The sequence below is a fragment of the Penaeus monodon genome, chromosome 2, assembly GCF_015228065.2.
Source record: "Penaeus monodon isolate SGIC_2016 chromosome 2, NSTDA_Pmon_1, whole genome shotgun sequence".
NCBI lineage: Eukaryota > Metazoa > Arthropoda > Malacostraca > Decapoda > Penaeidae > Penaeus > Penaeus monodon.
Window position 1 is genome coordinate 19,246,370 of NC_051387.1, and position 22,500 is coordinate 19,268,869.

Consider the following 22,500-nt stretch of genomic DNA (forward strand, 5'->3'; position numbering starts at 1 on the left):
CAGACACTGCTGCAGCAGCTGTGAAAAAGATGAACCCACAAGTTAATATCATTGCTCATCAGAACAGAGTTGGGCCTGAGACAGAAAGAGTTTATGATGACTCATTCTTTGAACCTCTCGATGGGGTTGCTAATGCTCTAGACAATGTTGAGGCACGTTTGTACATGGATAGAAGGTGTGTGTATTACCGAAAACCTCTGCTGGAGTCGGGTACCTTAGGGACAAAGGGTAATGTTCAAGTAGTTGTACCACACTTGACTGAGTCATATGGATCATCTCAAGATCCTCCAGAGAAGTCTATACCTATCTGCACTTTGAAGAACTTCCCAAATGCCATTGAACATACACTCCAGTGGGCAAGAGATATGTTTGAGGGTGAATTCCGTCAGGCAGCAGAAAATGCCGCTCAGTATCTGGTTGATTCCAGATTCATGGAGCGTACTCTGAAGTTGCCAGGTTCACAGCCCATGGAGGTGTTGGAAAGTGTCAAGCGAGCTCTGGTAGAGGATAGACCTCAGTCCTTTGAGGATTGTGTTCTCTGGGCCCGCAAGCACTTCGCAGAACAGTTTCACAATCAGATCGTCCAGCTGCTACACAATTTCCCTAAAGACCAGACAACTTCAAGTGGTGAACCCTTCTGGTCTGGCCCCAAAAGATGTCCCCATCCACTTAAATTTGATGCTAATAATCAGCTACATTTGGACTACATTTTGTCTGCTGCAAATCTCAAGGCTGAAGTTTATGGCATCACTCAGGTACGGGATCGGGATGCTGTTGCTGACATTGTTAACAAAATTGAAATTCCAGAGTTTGTGCCCAGATCTGGAGTAAAAATTGCAGTCACAGATGCAGAGGCTGAAGCCCAAAGCAATCAGGTAGACTCTGAGAGAATTGCCAACCTTCAGTCAGCCATTCCTCAAGCAACTAGTTTTGGAGCTCTGAAGTTAACTCCATTAGACTTTGAGAAAGATGATGACACCAATTTCCACATGGATTATATTGTTGCTGCATCTAATCTTCGTGCAGAAAACTATGACATCCCCCCTGCAGATCGACACAAGAGCAAGTTGATTGCTGGCAAGATCATTCCTGCCATCGCAACCACAACAGCCCTTATCTCTGGGCTTGTCTCCCTGGAGCTCTTGAAGCTTGTTCAGGGCCACAATTCCATAGAAAAGTTTAAGAATGGCTTTGTTAACCTAGCACTTCCCTTCTTTGGGTTCTCAGAGCCTATTTCTGCTCCAAAGAACAAGGTGAGAAAACTGATAGTTTCCCTTGAAGCATTAAAACTAAGATCATTTATTTAGTTTTGTTGAAATAAAAAAGTCCACATTTTTAAGAAGAAAAAAAAACAACAACTTTTTAACAATATCTTTGAGGTATGGTTTAATAGTGAGAACCTTTCTTATTTTAATAGTACTACGACAAAGAGTGGACCCTCTGGGACCGATTCGAGGTTGATGGTGAGATGACCTTGGAGGAATTCATCAACTACTTTGAGGAGAAACACAATCTAGAGATCACAATGCTTAGTCAGGGTGTATCCATGCTTTACTCCTTCTTCATGCCACCTGCTAAAAGGAACGAGAGGATGTCTCTACCGTAAGTCAATCCTTATTTTTCTTTTTTCCCTTTATTTCCTTTCTTCTTTGCTTTTTCTTTTCTTTTCTGTCATAGAAGATAATTACCTGCCTATACTTTCATGAGTTATTGATGTAAGAGTTTCTTTATAGTGCCTGTTTAGTGTCATTCTTTTTCTTTCTCCTGTGACTAACCATATTCTACTTGTCATAAAGTTGATTTGTCCTCTCTGTATCTTGTGATCTATCTTAATGCTTTACAGAAAACTTTCCATGTCACTTTCATGTTAACCTAGACAGAATGCATGTGGTTTTAGTATTTTTCAGTGTAATTTTATCCATGTTTTCTGGTACTAATAAATGCATGTCCAGACAAGCAGGCTTGATTGTTAGGTATGCCTGAGAAGTGCCATAAGAGGCTGGCAAACTAGTGGCTAAGTTAATCAGTGTCACTTGCAAATTGTTTGTATAGCTATTAGTTTGCCTCTTTCTAATGTCAATCTCGTGAATGCCCGCCAATCAGGCCCACTTTTCTTGACGTTGCAATAGGAAGTCTTTAAAGTTTTCTTCCCCTTTTTATCATGTTTCACATTTCCAACTTTAGCTAAAGTAATTGCTTTTAGAATACTTCTTATTCTGAAGTACATCTCTTACAGTTTGAAAAGCTTCTAAAAGGTTATTCTACCCGTAGGATGTCTGAGGTGGTGAAGAAAGTAAGCAAGAAGAAGATTGAGGATCACGTCCGAGCTTTGGTGCTGGAACTCTGTGCCAACGACAAGGATGGAGAAGATGTGGAAGTCCCCTATGTCAAGTACAACCTTCCCACTCAATAATTGTGCGCACATCACACCCAAAGACCGTAATTCACCCTTGCTTTTGGAATGAAGATGACATGCAGATGGAGTGTGGCTGGCAGGCTTGTGTACCTAAGAGGACGTCAGCTGTGGCTGCCCCATGTGTTTTTGGATGACATTCTGAGTGTTTGATGGACGAATGGCTTCATTATCTGCAGTGAAATTTGCACTTGCAGATTGTTTCAGGAGAGGGAAAGGCGGCTTGTTTTTTGTCTTGGATAATCTGTTTGATGACAATATGAAATGAAACAACGGATGAACTGGAAGTAGTGAGGAACATACTCGGGAGGAGTATGTGCCATGTCTATTGGTGGAAATTCATTGCTGATGATTTTTCTATGAAAATTCATTGCACTTGAAGTTTCTGTGATTTAAGATGTAGATGTGAAAAGCTTAAAAACAAAACAAAACAAAAAAACAAACAAAAAAGAAAAAGAAAAAAAATAATGATGTAGGAGCTGAATGGATACAGTGTAACTGTTGAAGTGTAGGCCCAATTTAGTGTGAATTTTAGTGTATGAGCACCAATAGTTTATGTGAAAGGGTTGATTATAGTCTCTTAGAACATTATGCTGTTAACCTTCATAATAGCATTACGAATCTTGAGTTCCACATTACACTAGATCTGAAAACTTTGATTATACCAAATAAACATTATTAATTCAGACCAATAAAAGACCATCTTTAAGTTCAACATCAGCATGTTATCCTTTCCCTTGAGAGAGTAGATGATGGCAGGGAGTTCCTTCACTTTTTTCTCACACTTTACCTTATTTGAAAGTAGACTCAGTATGTTAGTGTTTTAACATCCTAAATTTTGCACAGTTGTCCATCCTCAAATAGTTTTTTCATTTAAGTACCAGTAATGAAATTTATTCCAATTTAGAACTTCCCCAAAGTATGTCTATTTTTATTTGAAACATTCTAGGAGTCTGTTCATCAAATCTCGCAGATGTTTTTGCATAGTGTAATCTTATAAAGAAATGGAATTTAACTTGTATCATCTTTTCACATGTTTTAGAAGTTGCAGATTTACAGCAAGCTTGTGGATCCCAGTTGGCAAGGTGATGTAATGGTCAATCACAAGAAAATGCTTAAGTTGTGTGCCTCAAGGCTTTATGAAATGTATTACTTTTTTAAGATTACAATAGTTGTTTCTTAAACTTTTGTAAGGGAAGTGAATGAACTAGCTGAGAACTTGTTAGCATATATATATATTAAGTTCATTTTTGTATTCAGTCAAAATGTGATGAACTGTGGCAACGGAATGAGTGCTTATTATTTTGCAGGATTCTGTACGGAAGAAAACTGAATTTGTTACAGTTCATCCAGGCTTTCCACCAGTGATCACGCTAGTAAACTGTGATTCCATGTCTGTCTTTTTTTTCTTCCTTTATGGTTCCATGAGCGTTGTCATTCTAAGACCAAGATTATGACCGGTTGGGAGAATTGGAATAGTGGCAAATGATTCATTTTTTATACAGTGAAAAGTCTAATTTTGATTTTTTTTCCAATTCACTGAGATATTCCATCCCCCCAATCCCTTGCCCGTTGTTGTCGTGGGGGGGGGGGGGTTAGGAGGTGATGACTGGGACCCAATGCTGGGGAACTCCGCTGCCTTGGGACTCGGCCCTCAACTCATCAAATTTTGCTTGGTCTTTTTTCCCCTCCGGCTTTTTTGTTTCCGTCCCTTCCCCAACCCCTTCTAGTATCCACTTCCTAAGGTGTGGGAGCCGTGCTGAAAGGATGAAAGGCCGACTTTGTGCCAGTCTTGAACGGCCTGAGGGAGCCTTGGGTACGGTATTCCCATTTTATTTGTCTATCCTTACCCCTCAAGGGGACCCAGAGGGGTGGACTTTCTCTCCCCAACGTACTCCAGGCTTACTATGGCCAATACTGATGCTATACCCTTGTTAGGGTTAATGAGGCTTGCCCCTACATCAAATAGCCCCACCAATCCAAACTCTCCCGATTCCCCGACCCCAGGCGTTCCTTTGACCACGACTCCGAACACTGCAACTACTACCCCTACTCAATACCTACTAGTACATTATCCACCTATGTCAACACTGAATCTCCAGGAGATATTCCTACTCGCCCAACATGCTCAACTTCACCTCTACCCCCATAACATTCAACTACCCCATCCTCCCATTTTACTACTTTACAGTCTTATTGTCCACCTCTCCATAATACTACCTCCATCAACACTACTACCTCTTTCACAAACACCCGTCCTTCTACTACCCCCATCTCTACAAATACCTTAAATATTCTATTCAGCCCAGTCAAATGGGACCGATTTTTCGTCATCCCTCCCACAGCTCCCTACTCTGACAACACACTTCTCTTCCAGCAATGTCTCCAAAAACAAGTAGCCAAAGTCTTTCCGTAGCTGACCCGATCGTTCTCGTTTCGCCAGTTACATATGACTACCAAACTATAGCAGTATCAATCTAATTGATCTCTCTGGCAACCCAATTCCTACAGAACCTCATCCAACCCACAATACTTGTACCGGGTCCGTCTCTATCTTCCCAGCAAATTGTCCAATTTATAAAAAAAAATGATCAGATTGTGAAGAAGACTTACTCGCCTGCCTCCATGGACTGTGGTGTGATATCAGTACAGTTCTACTCCATTCCTCCTAAAGGTCACCGTAAGAACCCCACCAACATTGCCAAAATTACTTATCGTAGACATGACCTTCCCCTTAGTGTTTACGTTGGTGGAGAATCCCTCTCTGCCGACCACATCAACCTCCTCTCCGTCAGTGTCAAAATTGTTGGTATTTTGGACATCCTGCCAAACTGCCGTTCCACAGCCAACCTGGTCATAACTGATCAAACTGCTCTGCACAGTCATGCACATGTCCTAACTGTGGCTGTCCCCATTATGTGTTTTATAGCGGCTGACCTACCTAGAAGTAGGTAGGTAGGTGACTCAGATTCAGACTCGGTCTCACTGTACATAAAGCCAGACAGGAAGCACGTCGACAAGGATTTTCTTATATTCCTTACTCCAGTCATGTCGCTCGCTCTGCCCCTCCCCCTCCCTCTCAAGATGTTCCTACCCCCTCCCCAATACCTATCCCTCCTACATCTTGCTTCCCCACTTCCCCACTCCTACCTTCCTCAATCAAATTCTTTAGCCATTCTAAATCGTCATAACAATCTCTACTTCAGCCCCAACACCTTCCCTTCTCGCCCTTGCACTACCCGCAGCAGACAGAATAAACGTTCCACCCCTGCTCCTACCACACACTCCCTTCCACGTACCTTTGCCTCTGACTCCTTAGACTCCAGTCTGCTTCCCCCTACCCCTCATAAGAAAACCTTTGTCTCCCAAAACTCCCCAACCAACTCTTGATGATCTTACTCGAGTCCCAAATTGACACCAAAGACCCTCATCCATTCTCAAATTCCACAATTCCACACTCGGTGACTGCCGATATCCATCCTCCTCCTACTCATATTCTCCCTACACCCCTTCCTCCTAGTCCCTCCCAACACAGCCCATCCACCCCAGCTCCAGCTCCACCTACATTAACCCTCCCTCCATCCCCTCTATCCCTTCCACTCCCTCCTTGATCAAACCCTTCACATACACACGCGAATCCCCCCCCCCCCTAGCTCCTACAGATTCTCCAACACGCATTGTAACCGTTATCACTCACAAATCAACTGAAGTATATCTCTCTTACGTTGGAATATTAGCGGTTTCCGTTCTCACAGACCTCTCCTTAGTAATATCCTTTCTTCTTATAACCCATCCATTATCTGCATCTAAGAGACTTCTTACACATCCTATACCAATTCCCTAAGAGACTTCTTACACATCCTATACCAATTCCCTAAGAGACTTCTTACACATCCTATACCAATCCCAGCTACCATTTTGTCTCTTCTTCACACTCTTTGTCTCGTCTATACCTATCCATCAAAAAATCACCTTATGTAACATGTCATACCTGCCTTTCGAAAACTGTTCCGTGCACAGTTATTCATAGCTTCGCCGTTGGATTACAATTATTTCAGTCTACTTCTCCCCTTTCCATCCCATTGACTTTGTTGCCTTTGAAAATATAATTTTCCAACTCCAGTCACCTTTCATCGTAGTTGGTGATTTTAACTGCCGCCAGACTCTTTGGGTGATTCTATCACCAACTCCTGTGGCCAATCCCTAGAACGCTTCCTCTCTACAACTGACATTATTGTTAATGCAAATTCCGATTGCACCAAAGCGCTTCGCTTAAAACGTGCAGTCTGGAACAGTTACCGCTACAAAAGAGGCACCCCAAATCAACTATCAGCCCTCATCTCCTTTAAAAGAGCATCCGGAACAGTAAAACAAATAGCTGGCGAAATTATGTTTCCTCAATCTACATCTATTTCAGCTGATTGGTGCCGGATCCATAAACTATCAGGCAAACATCTTCCCATCCAGCTCCCGTCCTTCATATTCGAGATACTCTAATCTCTGATCCACTCCAAGTCGCTAATGAACCAGGTGACTATTTCAGCCAGGTCAATAGTGGTTCTCACCTTTTCTCCACACTTCTCTTTTGTTTAGACCATCAGGGAACGCACCCCCATCATCTTCACCCTATCTTCTGCAGAGTCCTATAATGCTTCTTTATCTTCCTCTGAACTCAATACTGCTTTACAGTTGTACCGCAACACTCATGAAAGCTCTGACGGTATTCACTAGCGTATGCTCCGACACCTATCTTCCTCTCTATCCTTTTCTACTATTTTCAACCACATATGGACATCAGGAAATTTTCCTCCTCATTCACGAGCTCTTATCCTCCCCTTCTTTAAACCCAATAAATTGGGTACCCTCCCTCAAGATTACCACCCCATCGTTCTAACTAGCTGCTTGTGCAAACAACTAGAACGAATTGTTAATTTTCGCTTAATATGGTATCGTGAATCTCTCAATCTTCTCTCCTTCCCAGTTTGGTTTCCGCCGTGCCCGAAGTGCGGCTGTCCTCTTGCTCATTTCGAGACATATTATATCTGCATTTGCACGCCATGAATCCATATTAGTCATATTCTTTGACCTAGAAAAAGCATATGATTCCATATGGCGGTACCATATTCTCCAAAAATTGTCCTCTCTAGGCATACACGGAAAAAATGGGTGTCTTTATAAAGTCTTTCGTGTCCAAACATACATACATGACATTGTCTCAGTTTTACCACCAGGAGCCCAATCATCACTATGTTGATGATTTAACCATCTTTGCCTCTAGCACATCCATACCAAATCTCCGCCATTTCCTTCAGTCTGCAATTCATCAGTATCTTCCTGGGCCACTAACCATGGCTTTCACTTTTCTACCCCTAAATCTTTCTCCATCCTTTTCTCTTGAGCACGTACAAGTCCCCAACCTCAACTCTCCTTATAAGGCACTCCACTCCTATACCGTCCTTCTGGCAAATTCCTTGGCGTTATTTCTGACTCCAAATTGTCCTGGCGAGACCATATCTTCAACATTAAAGAAAAAGTTCGCCGCCCCCTCCGAATCTTACAAACTCTCTCCCATATAACATTAGGCTTAGATTGCCAAACTCTACTCCATCTTTATGTTACTTCTCTCTCTATTCTCGATTATGGATGCCATATCTACTCCTCTGCCTCAACCTCTCTCCTTGCTCATCTTGATACAATCCACTACTGCAGTCTTCACTTAGCCCTAGGCACCTTCCGCTTCCACCAACTTCCCCTCACCAAATTAACTATCCCACGATCCCTGCTTCCTACTTTTGCTTCTTCACATTTACCTACTCATTTCTCCATTCGCATGGATGCCCTCCTCTCCCATTCCCCTTTTCCCCATCTCTGACCTCCATTTTCTGTCCATTCTGTACCTCCATGCCTTATACCGTATTTGCTCCTCTGTTTTCCCTGACTCATCAAAATCAGATATCCCCCGCTGTCCTCCTCACCCATTTCCTTGACCATTCATTCCTCCAGCAATTCATGTTTACACTGATGTGGAATCCACCTCCGGTGCAGGTTTCGCAGCCTTCCCAACCTTCCCAACTCGTACTTTCAAATACAGAACTGTACACACTCCGTTTTGCCTTAAAACACATACTCACTCCCTTCTTCCTCTTTCACTTTTAATCTCATAAAGTTAATGCACTCAACCAACCCTATTGTCTGTAAGATCCAGAACTGGTTGTTCTACCTGTCCACACGCTATAAAATTATCAGATTTTGCTGGGTGCCCAGCCATATTGGAGTCCCCAACAATGAACAGGCAGTTACCCTTATGCTACGCTGCTATGTCCACACCACGACAACTATGTTTCTCAAGTATGCCAGACACGGATTATTACCCCCACTTTAGGTCCTTCCTGTATACCTGATGGCAATCTTTCTGGTCAAGTCTCTGCACTAATAAATTACATACTGTAAAACTAGTCAGTTCCATTTCATGGGAATAGACAGCTCTCGCCCGCTTACGTATTGGCCACACCCGTCTAACACACTCCTATCTGATGTCAAATTCTGATCCACCCCTATATTCCTCATGTAATGTCCCTCTTTCAGTCCCACATATTCTGTTGTCCTGTTCACGCTTTGATATAGCTTGTACCTCAGTTTTCCTCCAAGCTATCCTCCCTCCACCGATCTCCCAACATATTAGACATCCTTACAAAATCTCACACTTTCTGCTTTGACAACCTATTCTTCTTTCTCAGACGCATACATATCCTTCACATGATCTAATCCCCCTTACCTAACCCTACATTAACCTATTCACTCATCAACTCCTTTATTTATCTTTAAACTTTTTAAATATTAATCTAGATAGTTAACGTATAGCAAATAACTACTAACTCAACCGCCCTTCACTACCCCTTACTGTACCTTCCTATAGTGCTACATGACCTTAAATGTCTAACAAATTTATCTTGCTTTTAACCATTAACCATTACATCCGAAACCCAAACCAAAGCATTATCAACCCTGACAGATTTCCTTGGTTAACTCATTGCTGCCCAACCTTATTCTTATTATATATATGATAATTGTATAATCTTTTACGGTAGACTCATGTTTGAGCGGCGGTGGTCACAGCATGATACTTAATTGTAGTTTTCATGTGGTGATGATCTTGGATTGAGTACGTGGTAGTGTCTCCAGTTCCTTTCCACGGAGAGTGCTGGTGTTACCTTTTTTAGGTAATCATTCCCTCTATTTATCCGGGCTTGGGACCAGCACTGACTTGGGCTGCCTTGCCCACCCAGTGGCTAAGTAGACAATCGAGGTGAAGTTCCTTGCCCAAAGAAACAACGCGCCGGCTGGTGACTCGAACCCTCGAATTCAGATTGAGTCTTGAGTCCGATGCTCTAACCACTCGGCCACCACCCTCTCTCTACCGGTATAAAGGCTTGCTATTAGGCCAATAATATGCATTGGAATTACCCTGAGTCTCAGGATCTCTCGTAGCGATTCACGATGCACCTGAGCAAATGCCTTCTTAAGGTCGATGTAGGCTGCAGGCAACCCACGACAAAACTCACGATGGCGTTCGACAATTACTCGAAGCACTAGTATTCTGTCTATTGTGGACTTGCCAGGAGTGAATCCAGACTGCTCTGGTCTCTGATGCCTCAGTAGGTGTTCGCGGATCCGTTGACAGACCCCCACCACACTTTACACACTTTCAGTACCGGTATGTAGGCTTGCTATTAGGCCAATAATCCAAGTCAGAATTCCCCTAAGTCAGAGAATCCACATTACTTGAAGCACTAGGAAATGATCTATTGTGGACTTGCCATGCAGGAGTGAATCCAGACTGCTCCGATGTCTGGTGCCTTAGTAGGTGGTCATTTCAGAAGGATGTGGACGAAATCTTTGCCTGGTATGCTGAGCAGTGCAATGCCACAGTAGCTGCTACAGTCCCAACGATCCCCTTTCCCCTTCCAGAGAGGAATGACCACACCCCTCAACAAGCCAATGCAGCACCGTGGGTATTTAACTCTGCAAGTACGTAGCTCCGTGGGTTTTTGACTCTGCAAGAATGCAGTACCATGGGTTTTTGACTCTGCAACAATGCACTATAGGTTTTTGGCTCTGCAAGAATGCAGGACTGAGCTTTTGACTCAGCAAGAATGCAACACCGTGGGTATTTGACTCTGCAAGAATGCAGCATTGTGGATTTTTTGACTCTGCAAGAATGCAGCGCCGTGGGTTTTTAACTCCTTAATAAACACAGCACCATGGATTTTTGACTCTGCAAGAATGCAGCACCATGGGTATTTGACTCTGCAAGAATGCAGCACCATGGGTATTTAACTCTGCAAGAATGCAGCACCATGGGCTTTTAACTCCGTAATAAACACAACACAGTGGGTTTTTGACTCTGCAAGAATGCAGTACCGTGTTTTTTTAACTCCTTAATAAACACAACACTGTAGGTTTTTGGCTCTACAACAATGCAGCACTGTGAAAAAAAAAAAAAAAAAAAAAAAAACATGGTGCTGCATTCTTGCAGAGTCAAAAACTTGACTCTGCAAGAATGCAGCACCATGTTTTTTTTTTTTTTTTTTTTTTTTTTTATTAATGTCAGCACTCTCACCATATAAGGTGAGGGTGTGTCACTTGGGTTTGAGCTCAGTGTGACTTCATTTATTGTTGTGTTGTAAAACAATGATAGACAGTAAAAAGTTTTGTAATATAGAGTTAGTTTTGTATGTACTTTGAATCTGGATATAGGGAGGGCAATAGTTAATCTGGCAATATTAGGCACACTTACTTTTAATAGTAGCCAGGAGAGTTGTTGGTGCTGGATAGAACTGTTGACGAGGGTTCGCAAAGAGTCCGCGAGGCAGGTGAGCTGGATTGGCGAATGTGGCAGAGTAGAGTGTAAGGATACATTTTCAGTAAATTCGTCAGGGTAGCACAGGTGTGAGTGGTCAGCACAAAGTAGTAGGAAAGACATGGTGTGGCTCAGAAGAGGAGTTAGTAGTGATGGTTGGGCGTTAAGGGAGTAGCTTGTCGGTAGATAGCGTGGATCAGCAACAGGCATCGGCGAGAAGCATGGTGGTAGGTGAATTAGTGTCGACGCTGTGAGGTTCTTGATCCCACCGCTGCCACCAGATATGAACGACATGAGACATGGTCTTGGGCAGGTTTGTGAAAAGGGTCTTAGCTTACTGGTTTATTGTTGAAGATAGATATGAGGCTTCCCAAGAGACCCCCGTGTCCCCGGGTCGAGAATGACATATACGAACATATACTTATATATAAATATATACATATGTATATACATATAAGTGTATATATAATGTATGTATATACATATACAATGTATATATATATATATATATATATATATATATATATATATATATATATATATATATATATATACTGTATACACACACACAAATATATAAATATATACATAAAGTACACACTCACACACACACATATATTCAGTCGGAAACTTGATAAGGTGAATGAAATATAACCAGAAATTTGTTTTAAAAGTTTGTGCTTAGTATTTGGGAGTTTTTATCATCAGCTTCACTGTTTCTATAAATTCTTCTTGAATTGGACATAAAATGCAATAAGAATCATTGTAAGTTTCAGGTAGATTAGCAAGGAAAAGGCTTTGCTATAAAGCCCATTTTTGTCTGACTTCACTTTGATTGTGGTTCCTGTTGCTTCATTGCTTCAAACAATCATAACTTCATCAGTCTATCGCAGTTTTCATAACATTTTCAACTGTTTTACAAACAAATTCATTTTCAACTTGAGGATGTTTTTCAGCCTAATTACCCACAAAACAGTATTGTTTTACTTAGCCCCAATTGAAGTTGACTTTTATTTGTAACAGAATATGGCCCCTTTTCCTAGGCTGAGTATGGAGGAGAGTTGATCTCCACGAAAGCTACAGCTGCAGTAATATTGCTGAAAGGATGAAAGTAGCAAGGTCTACTGTGCAGGAGATAGTTAAGAAACTTTAACAGTGAAAGATAGGTAAGGAAGATGCATGCAAACAAAAAAATAGAGGACAATCATTATAAAGGCTGCCTTACGACATAGAAGACAGCCAATGAGCTCAAAAAGAAATTTGACATAGACTTGATTGTTAGGACAACGAGAAGCCTTCTGGAGAGTGGTTTAAAGTATTGTAGGGCCAAGAAGAAACCATTATTAACTGAAAAGGCAAAGAAGAAAAGACTTGAATGGGCAATCGAACACAGAGGTTTCAAATGGGAATAAGTAATTGTCAGTGGTGAGAGCAGATTTTGCTTAATAAGTGATAGGTCTGTATCAGTTAGAAGAAGGAAAGGAGAGGAATACCTTCCTGAATTCCTGAATGCCAAAGTTAAGCACGGTGGTGGTGGAATCATGGTCTGGAGCTACATTACTAGCAAAGTGTTGGCTGATTGTACAAAATCAACGGAAAAGTTAATGGAGAGCATTACATTAAAAGCATAGAATACTATGCAGTTCCATCTCTAATCCACTATTTTGAGGAGTGAAACAGCATTCCAGCAGGACAATATCCTCTACCACACTGCAAAGATTGTTAAGCCCTGGATGGCCACCCGCCTAATTCTCGTTTTGTCGTGGAGAGAGGAATTTAAGAGACGGAGACTGAGGCCCAATGTAATGGATCACCCATACCATGAACCATAGCCTCGCCTCAACTAATTTTGCATGGTCTTTTCTTCTCTTTCCTTTTCCTTCTCTTCTTCATCCACTTCTTCTGTAAACATCCTAAGGTGTGAGAGCCGTGCTGAAAAGAGGAAAGGCTGGTTAAGTGTAGTCATGAACGGTCTCCGGGAGCCATGAACACGGTATTCCCTTGGTTAATCGCCTAGCCTTTACCCCTCATGGGGACCCTGAGGAGTAGACCGTTTCTTCTCTCCATTTATTTTAGGCTCACAATGGGCAATAAAAAATATTTTTTACCATTATTAGGGACACTGAGGTTTGCCCCTTCATCAGCCTAACTGAAATTGATTTTATTGGTTTCCCGACCCCTGCCTATCCTTTGACAATGGCTCCAACCCTTGATATTTGTCAATATTTGTCGAGCCTTTACATTCCGAATCATCCAACCTGGTCATTACTCAACCTTCAGAATACACCCCTTCCTCTCTCCCAAAATCCTCCACTGCATCTCTTACTGCACAATCATCTTCATCTTCGTCTACCCCACCACCCTTATTACAACTCTTCATCCTTATTGTCCTCCTCCAAACAGTATTACCTCTCTGCATGCCACCCCATCTTCCTCCTGCCCTCGTCCATATACTGCTTTAGAGTACTTTTAGAGTACCCTTTTTGGCCCAGCCAAGTGGGATCGGTGTTTGTGATTCCCCCTACAGCCCTGTACTCTGACAATACCCTTCTCTTCCAACAATTTCTCAAAAAAACATGTAGGCCTTGTCACAGTTACATCTGAGTCCCAAGCTCATGCACTATCTGACTGACTGATCTCACTGGCAAACCTATTCCTGCCCAACCTCACTCCTCCCTTAATACTTGTACCGTAACTTTCCGTCTCTCCGACTGATTTTCCTGTCGACGACAAAGACTGATCAGACTGTGAAAACAACTTGCTCGTATGCCTTGTAACTATGATGCAGTGCTACACTAGTGTGCGTTCCCACCAAGCCATTCAATTCAATTCAATTCAGGTCAGGTCACTTGATTCAATTCATTTTGACTCAACATCGTTCCAACCACCACAATCAGCGTACTTCTCATTCATGAGTCATCTAGTATGAAATTAGCCTTCGAGTGAGATGGACGTGTCTGATGTTGCAGAAATAGCAGTGTTGCTATGGCTAAAAAGGCGTAGAAGGAGGCGGAGGAAACAAATGTGGGTGCATCCCATAAATTGTAGGAGAGCAGAATTTGGAACATTCACCCATTTGTTCCCAGATTTGGTCAACAATCCAGAGAAGTTTTATGACTCCTTTAGGATTAATAATGAGCAATTTAAGATGTTGGTTGAGTTGCTTCGGCCCTCCATTGAGAAACAGAACACTAATTACCGTCGTGCTATTCAACCGGAAGAAAGACTGGCCCTTTATCTAAGGTAAGAAAATAATTTAAAATAATTCCCTTTATGAATTGGTCGAGCATTTAATGTAGCTGTAAATGAGATACACTTTATTTTCGATGTTTATTGTTCCAATACTGATATATGATGGTGTTAATATTCCAGTTAAGTACATATATTGAACTGAATTACCTATAAAGGGGATTATAAAAGGAAATATTACCCTGCACATTAACTACATAACGTAAAATAATAATATAAAATGAAAATTACACACTTTTAATTGGCAATTAAAGGCAAGTTACTTCTCAAACAACACTTTACTAGCATATGCTGATTTCGTTTCATGAGCATATGGTGATGGTGTTTCATTAGCATATGGTGATGGTGTTTCATTAGCATATGGTGGTGTTTCATTAGCATATGGTGATGGTGTTTCATTAGCATATGGTGATGGTGTTTCATTAGCATATGGTGATGGTCTTTCATAAGCATATGGTGATGGTTCAGACGGTTTTTGTAGTGAGGCAGTACGGTAACCGTAGCTATACTTTTCATTCGCTGCGAGTTTTCTACGAAAGGCCTGTTGGATTTCAATTTTAATGTCAAGATTATCCATAGGTGACAATTGTTTCATGAGAGGGAGAAGACTTAGCAGAAATTGACGATCTGAGTCTGATTCTCTTCCATAATTACAAGCAGTATCACTCTATTGTATTAATGGCTATTGCTGATTCAAAGTGTTGTTTTACTATGATTGATGTTGGAGCATATCGAAATAGTGATAGCGCAGTTTTTCAGTAACTCTAATATGGGTAGGTCATTTCTCTCTGGGCATTTAAATATCCCTCAGCCTAGTGAAATACCTGGTACAGATATCAAAACACCTTTTTACCTGATAGGTGATGAAGCTTTCCCTTTAAAGCCCAATTTAATGAGACCATATCCTCGAAAGGACCTAGATTACTCTCAAAAAATATTCAACTATAGGATTAGTAGAGGTAGGAGAACTGTCGAATGTGTTTTCGGCATGTTAACTCAGAAATTTGGTGTACTGAAAACATCAAGGGAAACAAGCACAGAGGTATCTGAAGCAATAGTTAAAAGTATCTGTGTGCTTCATAATTTTATTCACCATGAAGACAACATGAACCTTGATAGTAATACTAATGATGCAATTGATGACCACCATCAAAACATGAGGAGCATGTCACTAACTAGAAGTACAAGGCCTACAGTAGAGGCCTTGTCCATTCGCGACACACTGAAACAATATTTTGTCTCACCAGGTGGAGCTGTCGAGTGGCAGGATAGAAAAATCCACTGATGAATATACTATACAATGAACATATTGCTACGCCAGTGGGTCTTTGTCTCTGTGCGAAACATGTGTTAACATGAAAAGGATGACCTGGGCATGTGTTAACATGAAGGGACCTGGGCAAACATGACGCAGCTGGCTGTGAGCAGAGGAGCGGAGGAACAAGCCGAGAGACGCGGTTGGGTGCTGCTTCTGTGAAGACCTCGTGTGTGCCTTTGTGACCTGATATAAACTTTGTGTTGCCCTGTTATAAGCTGTATCGTGCAGTGTGACATGCTGGTTTCCCCCCTGTATTGTGCCTATAGAAAAGTGTACGGGTAAATAACTTGTGTAAATAAAGGAAAGACTGTCATTTTGTGTTTATTTCGTGCCCTGCCTCCCCACTTGGCGTTTCCCCTCTTGGTGTTCTGGGACGCTGTGGTGCTCGGTGCCTCTTGGAGCTGTTCAGTGTTCACGACCCTGTGGATAGCACGCCGTTTGCCCAGCATGATGCAGGTGGAGGGCTCAGTAGATGGGAAGCCATGCCGCCTGACAGTGGACACTGGGGCTGAGAAGACCCTAGTGCGGCCTGATATGTTGGCCACTATGCGACTTCCAGACGCACCACAGAGACTGTGTGGTGTCACGGTGCATTGTGCGCAGCTCAAGGGACCAGTGGAGGCTCGTATTGGCGTGGGCAGCATGGTGCAGCGGCTGCCGGTGTATGTGGCCGATCTGGACGAGCACTGTTTGCTGGGCCTTGACTACCTGATGCAGAGTAAGGCGTGTGTCGACCTTGGACGGAAGCTGGTGAGGGTGCACGGTGAAGAGGTGCCCTTGTTTCCAGAGGTTGGCTGTGCAGAGGTAGTTACAGCTGAGCGACTGCACCTTGCCCCCAGGACAGAGTCTAGAATCCGGTGTCGACTGTCAAGAGTGATGCGTGGAGTAGAGGGCCTCGTGGAGCCCAACCAAAACTTGCAGCTGGCTGATGGCGTAGCGGTTGGGCGGAGCCTTGTTGGACCAGGGGAGGGGTTAGTTACAGTGTTGGTAGCTAACTTCTCCGATAAGGACCTGAAGGTGCCAGCTGGTGCAAAGCTGGGCACTTGTGAGGAAGTGGAGCGTCCAGAAGAGTCGTCGGGGAGCGAGGAGTTGGTTGGTGTGGGGCCGTTGCCTGACTTCCTCGAGGACTTGGCGCACCGGCTGTGGCGTTACCATGGGCCAGGAAGCTACTCCTGGGGCCATGGTGAAAAAGAAGATGACGTAAGCCCCAGTAGCGGTGAGGGCGATGCAGCAGACATCAATGGTGAACATGAGCCAGGTCTTGGGACAGGAGATACCCCTCTGGGTGCCACTGCCAATCTACCGCCGCCCACACCTCCCCCAGAGAGACCCCAGCGAGAGCGAAGAAAGCCGCGCTGGATGAAAGATTTTTCTGTTTCTGAGAACTGATTTTATTTAAATTTTTATGTAGTTTGTTTCAGGTTTAGATATGTCAGAGCAGACGGGTCGTCTGCTTGATAGGGGGGATAGTGCTACGCCAGTGGGTCTTTGTCTCTGTGCGAAACATGTGTTAACATGAAAAGGATGACCTGGGCATGTGTTAACATGAAGGGACCTGGGCAAACATGACGCAGCTGGCTGTGAGCGGAGGAGCGGAGGAACAAGCCGAGAGACGCGGTTGGGTGCTGCTCCTGTGAAGACCTCGTGTGTGCCTTTGTGACCTGATATAAACTTTGTGTTGCCCTGTTATAAGCTGTATCGTGCAGTGTGACATGCTGGTTTCCCCCCTGTATTGTGCCTATAGAAAAGTGTACGGGTAAATAACTTGTGTAAATAAAGGAAAGACTGTCATTTTGTGTTTATTTCGTGCCCTACCTCCCCACTTGGCGTTTCCCCTCTTGGTGTTCTGGGACGCTGTGGTGCTCGGTGCCTCTTGGAGCTGTTCAGTATTCACGACCCTGTGAATAGCACGCCGTCTGCCTAGCCTGCCTTGTGTTGGTGGCAGAGAGACGAAGCGGTCGGCGTAACAATATTATTGTATATTATGCCATATCTTCTGTGTATTTAGGTATAACATCTTGCTATTTAATCTGTGTTATATTTGTTTATATTTGTACAAGTGCAGGCGGTATGCTTCAACTCCAACGCCAACAATATTCCATACTCAATTAGATGAATAAAAACTGTAATAAAACTTACCTTTGCATTTCATTTCTGTTGCAATATCCTTCCATAATGCAGAAATAGCATTACAGTGCAAAGGATCACTAGGATCATATATGGGACGCCGGTCTTGCATTAAGTTTATAAGGTGTTCCAAGTTCATGCTTCGCTCACCACGTCCACAAGCTAGCTGAAGCGGTTGCTCTGTGAGGTCACTGAATGAACGAGAAATAAACACGTTCAATATAGAATATCATTATTTGCATATTGTTTAATAGTTATTATTTAAAAAATAGTACAAAATATAAATATTAGGAAATATACTTATTAGGAAATATAATTATTGCCATATTTGTAATATTGCAGTCGGATGATTGTCATTCAATGCTGAAAAAATGGAATCAAACGCATCGCTGAATGTGAATGGCCAGGAATTGAATTGAATTGAATGGCGCCCGGTGGGAACGCTAACTTAGGAATTAACGTGACGCATCAAGGTCAGTCATGAATGGCAATGAATTGAATTGAATTGAATGGCTTGGTGGGAACGCACCCTATTCCTCCCAGAGGCCAACGTAAGTCCTACATCAATATTGCCTAGATTAGCTTTCGTAGACATGACCTCTCCCAATAAGTTTATACTATACTGACCTCTTCCCCTCAGTATTAGAAAAGTTGGCGTTTTGCCCACCCAGCCAAACACTGTCGCTCCACAACCCGTTGCCGTATAGCTCTGTTCAGTCATGCATGTGTGCGAATTGTAGTGGCTCCCATGATGTATTTTGGAGATGCCCTGCCTACAAGCTCGAATCTGAGGTAGCAGTTCTCAGATTTAAATTAGGTCTCACTCTATGTGAGGCCATACTAGGTGCACACAGACAAATTTTATCTCTCTCTACCTATTCCAAAACTGTACTTTGTTCTGCTCTCGTCCCATCTCAAGAAGTCTCAGTATCTCCCCCAGTATTTCTTCCCTCTGCCACAACCATTCTATCAGTTCCTTTACTACCCCAGTCAAAATCCAGATACTCTAGTATCTACCACCTCCCCGATGCCTATTCCTCCTCCTTACTCTAACTGTCGCACAAGACAATCTAAACGTTCCATTCCATCTTCTCCTATCACATCCTCTCCTACACCCACCTCTCCCTCTGCTCCTCAGACATCTATTCCCTCTTCTCCTCCATACTTTGGTAGTTTAGCTCATATCTCTGGGCTGTCAGACCAAGAAGTAGTTAGACGGATTGATCTGCCAACAGGAGCCATGAACTCAATCAACAAGAGCATTTGGAGGTGTCGGTGCCTATACAGATAGACCAAGCTACGTGTCTCCAAGGCCTTGATACTGCCAGTTTTGCTCTATGGAAGCAAAACATGGATGCAATGCAGTGCCTTGGAGTCTTGTCTTGATGCCTTTTATAACAAGTCCCTACGCCGGATCATGGGGTACAATTGAGAGGACCATATGTTCAACCAACAGCTACACTGTGAGACTGGCATGCGACCTGTTACTTGCATAATCCAGGACCGCCAACTCAAGCTATATGGGCACCTAGCTCGTTTTCCTGTGGATGACCCTGCCCATCAGGTTGTCTCTTTGCGAGATAATCCTGGGTGGAGGAGGCCCCTGGAACGACCTAGGAGGTCATGGCCTGGGCAGCTTGACCAGTCCTGTCGCGAGGAGTTAGAGATAGGCCAAGGGCCTGCCTGGAGACAAGTGTGTGTGTGTATGTATGTATATGTGTGTGTGTGTGTGTGTGTGTGTGTGTGTGTGTGTATGTATGTATATGTGTGTGTGTGTGTGTGTGTGTGTGTGTGTGTGTGTGTATGGTTTTGAGTGAAATCACCTTTCAAGTACGCCCGGCCACCAAAGTATATGTGAATCCTAAAAAACGCAAGGTCTTGTTGATGTCAACACAAACAATGTCTGATGTGGACGATAACAGATATCAGACGAATTTGTTTTACGGACGATAACAAACATGCATTAGAAAGGGCTGAGGTTCAGCGGATTAAGTTTAGGGTGGAATCCTTTAGGTCTGAGATAGAAAATCCATATGATCCAGTAATGGACAAGAAAGCCAGTGGTATTTGCAGTTCAGTCAGACAGGCAGAAAGAAGGAAGGTGCATAAATAAAAAGAATGGGATAAAGTGAGAGATCGTGAACATGATATAAGAAAAAAGAAAGATACTTAGTGAAGGAGAGGGAGGCAAAAAAACAAGAAAACGAGAATGGCAAAATAGATAAATGAGAGAGAGAACACGAAAAAGAGAAGGATTGAGAAAGTTGTGGGTTTGCGTAAGAGGGGAGCTAGAGGCAGACTTGGAAAAATGAACTGAACAGAATATGTATGAAACCAGATGAGTTTCCATACATGATTACATGTTTGTATAAAACGTTTAGTGCTTTTCATGCTATGAGAAATCTTTACGGCTTTTGCATGATAAAGTTGATATTGCTACGCCAGTGGGTCTTTGTCTCTGCAAAACATGTGTTAACATGAAAAGGATGACCTGGGCATGTGTTAACATGAAAAGGATGACCTGGGCATGTGTTAACATGAAAAGGATGACCTGGACATGTGTTAACATGAAAAGGATGACCTGGGCATGTGTTAACATGAAAAGGATGACCTGGGCAAACATGACGCAACTGGCTGCGGGCGGAGGAGCGGAGAAACAAGCCAAGGGAGACCCCAGCGAGAGGGAAGAAAGCCGCGCTGGATGAAAGATTTTTGTGTTTCTGAGAACTGATTTTCAATTACGGTTACTTTTGTTTGAAAGAATTTTGTTTGTTCCTGAGGACTAATTTTATTTAAATTTTCTGTATGTTTCATGTTTAGGTATGTCAGAGCAGACAGGTCGTTTGCTTGATAGGGGGGATAGTGCTACGCCAGTGGGTCTTTGTCTCTGTGCGAAACATGTGTTAACATGAAAAGGATGACCTGGGCATGTGTTAACATGAAAAGGATGACCTGGGCAAACATGACGCAACTGGCTGCGGGCGGAGGAGCGGAGGAACAAGCCAAGGGAGACACAGTTGGGTGCTGCTCCTGTGAAGACCTCGTGTGTGCCCTTGTGACCTGATATACTTTGTGTTGCCCTGTTATAAGCTGTATCTGCAGTGTGACATGCTGGTTTCCCCCTGTATTGTGCCTATAGAAAAGTGTACGGGTAAATAACTTGTGTAAATAAAGGAAAGACTGTCATTTTGTGTTTATTTCGTGCCCTGCCTCGCCACGTGGCGTTTTCCCTCGTGGTGTTCTGGGGACGCTGTGGTGCTCGGTACCTCTTGGAGCTGTTCAGTGTTCACGACCCTGTGGATAGCACGCCGTTTGCCTAGCCTGCCTTGTGTTGGTAGCAGAGAGATGAGGCGGTCGGCGTAACAATATGAACATTTTTAAACGATATGCACCGTTACTCATTGTACAATTGTACACTTATATATATATATATATATATATATATATATATATATATATATATATATATATATATATATATATATTATATACACGGTGTATGTATGTATATATATACATATATATATATATATATATATATATATATATATATATATATATATATATATGTGTGTGTGTGTGTGTGTGTGTCTGTGTGTGTGTGTGTTTGTGGTTGTGTACATATATGTATATATATGATATATATATGCATCTATCATCATAATCACCATCAAGGGGCTAACGCCGACGGGGGTGCATGGCCGCATCCACCCTTCCTGGAGACTCATGGCGAGTCTCCAGGCAGGCCCTCAGTCCATCTCTAATTCCTCACAACTGGTCTCGTCAAGCTGCCCAAGCCATGACCTCCTGGGTCGTCCCACAAGCCTCCTCCACCCCAGGTTGTCTCGCAAAGAGACAACCTGATGGGCAAGGTCATCCACAGGGAAATGAGTTAGGTGCCCATATAGCCTGAGTTAGCGATCCTGGATTATGCAAGTAACAGGTCCCATGCCATTCTGCCAGTCTCACGGTGTAGCCGTCTGTTGGACATGTGGTCCTGCCGACTGTACCCCATGATCTGATGAAGAGACTTCTTACAAAAGGTGTCAAGACAGACTCCAAGACATTTGACGGCATCCAGGTTTCGCTTCCATAGAGAAAACTGGAAGTATCAAGGCTTTGAAGACATGTAGCTTGGTCCTTCTGCATAGGTACCGACATTTCCAAATGCTCTTGGTGATCGAGTTCATGGCTCCTGTTGCCAGTTCAATACATCTATTGACTTCTTGGCCTGACAGCCCAGAGATATGGACTACGCTTACAAGATATGTAAAACTCTCTGTGACTTCAACGTCCTCGCTGCGAGCATGGATCGACTGAACAGGTTCCCCTAACAGGCCCCTAAAGTTCTAAATCTTGGTCTTGGTCCAGGAGACCTCTATGCCCAACAGCTTTGCCTCATTGCTAAATGCATCAAGAGCAGCCACCAGTGGCTCCAGGGACTCAGATAGGATAGCAACATCATCAGCAAAGCCAAGGTCTGAGACCTTGATATTGCCCAGTGTTTCTCCACACTGACTTTGGCTAGTGGCT

General features: G+C 43.0%; 1 protein-coding gene across 5 annotated transcripts in view; it reads left to right on the forward strand.

The window, feature by feature from the left end:
• LOC119581621 (ubiquitin-like modifier-activating enzyme 1) overlaps positions 1-3,805 on the forward strand; it is a 38,887-nt gene extending 35,082 nt beyond the window's left edge. For all 5 annotated transcript variants that reach the window (XM_037929751.1, XM_037929758.1, XM_037929773.1 and 2 more), the window contains 3 exons: positions 1-1,253; positions 1,418-1,602; positions 2,272-3,805. The exon at positions 1-1,253 is cut by the window's left edge and continues 775 nt beyond it. In XM_037929751.1, the coding sequence (XP_037785679.1) occupies positions 1-1,253; positions 1,418-1,602; positions 2,272-2,413 (1,580 nt within the window). In that variant the 3' untranslated portion in view covers positions 2,414-3,805. The remainder of the gene's footprint in view (positions 1,254-1,417; positions 1,603-2,271) is intronic.
• Positions 3,806-22,500: the final 18,695 nt, after the last annotated feature.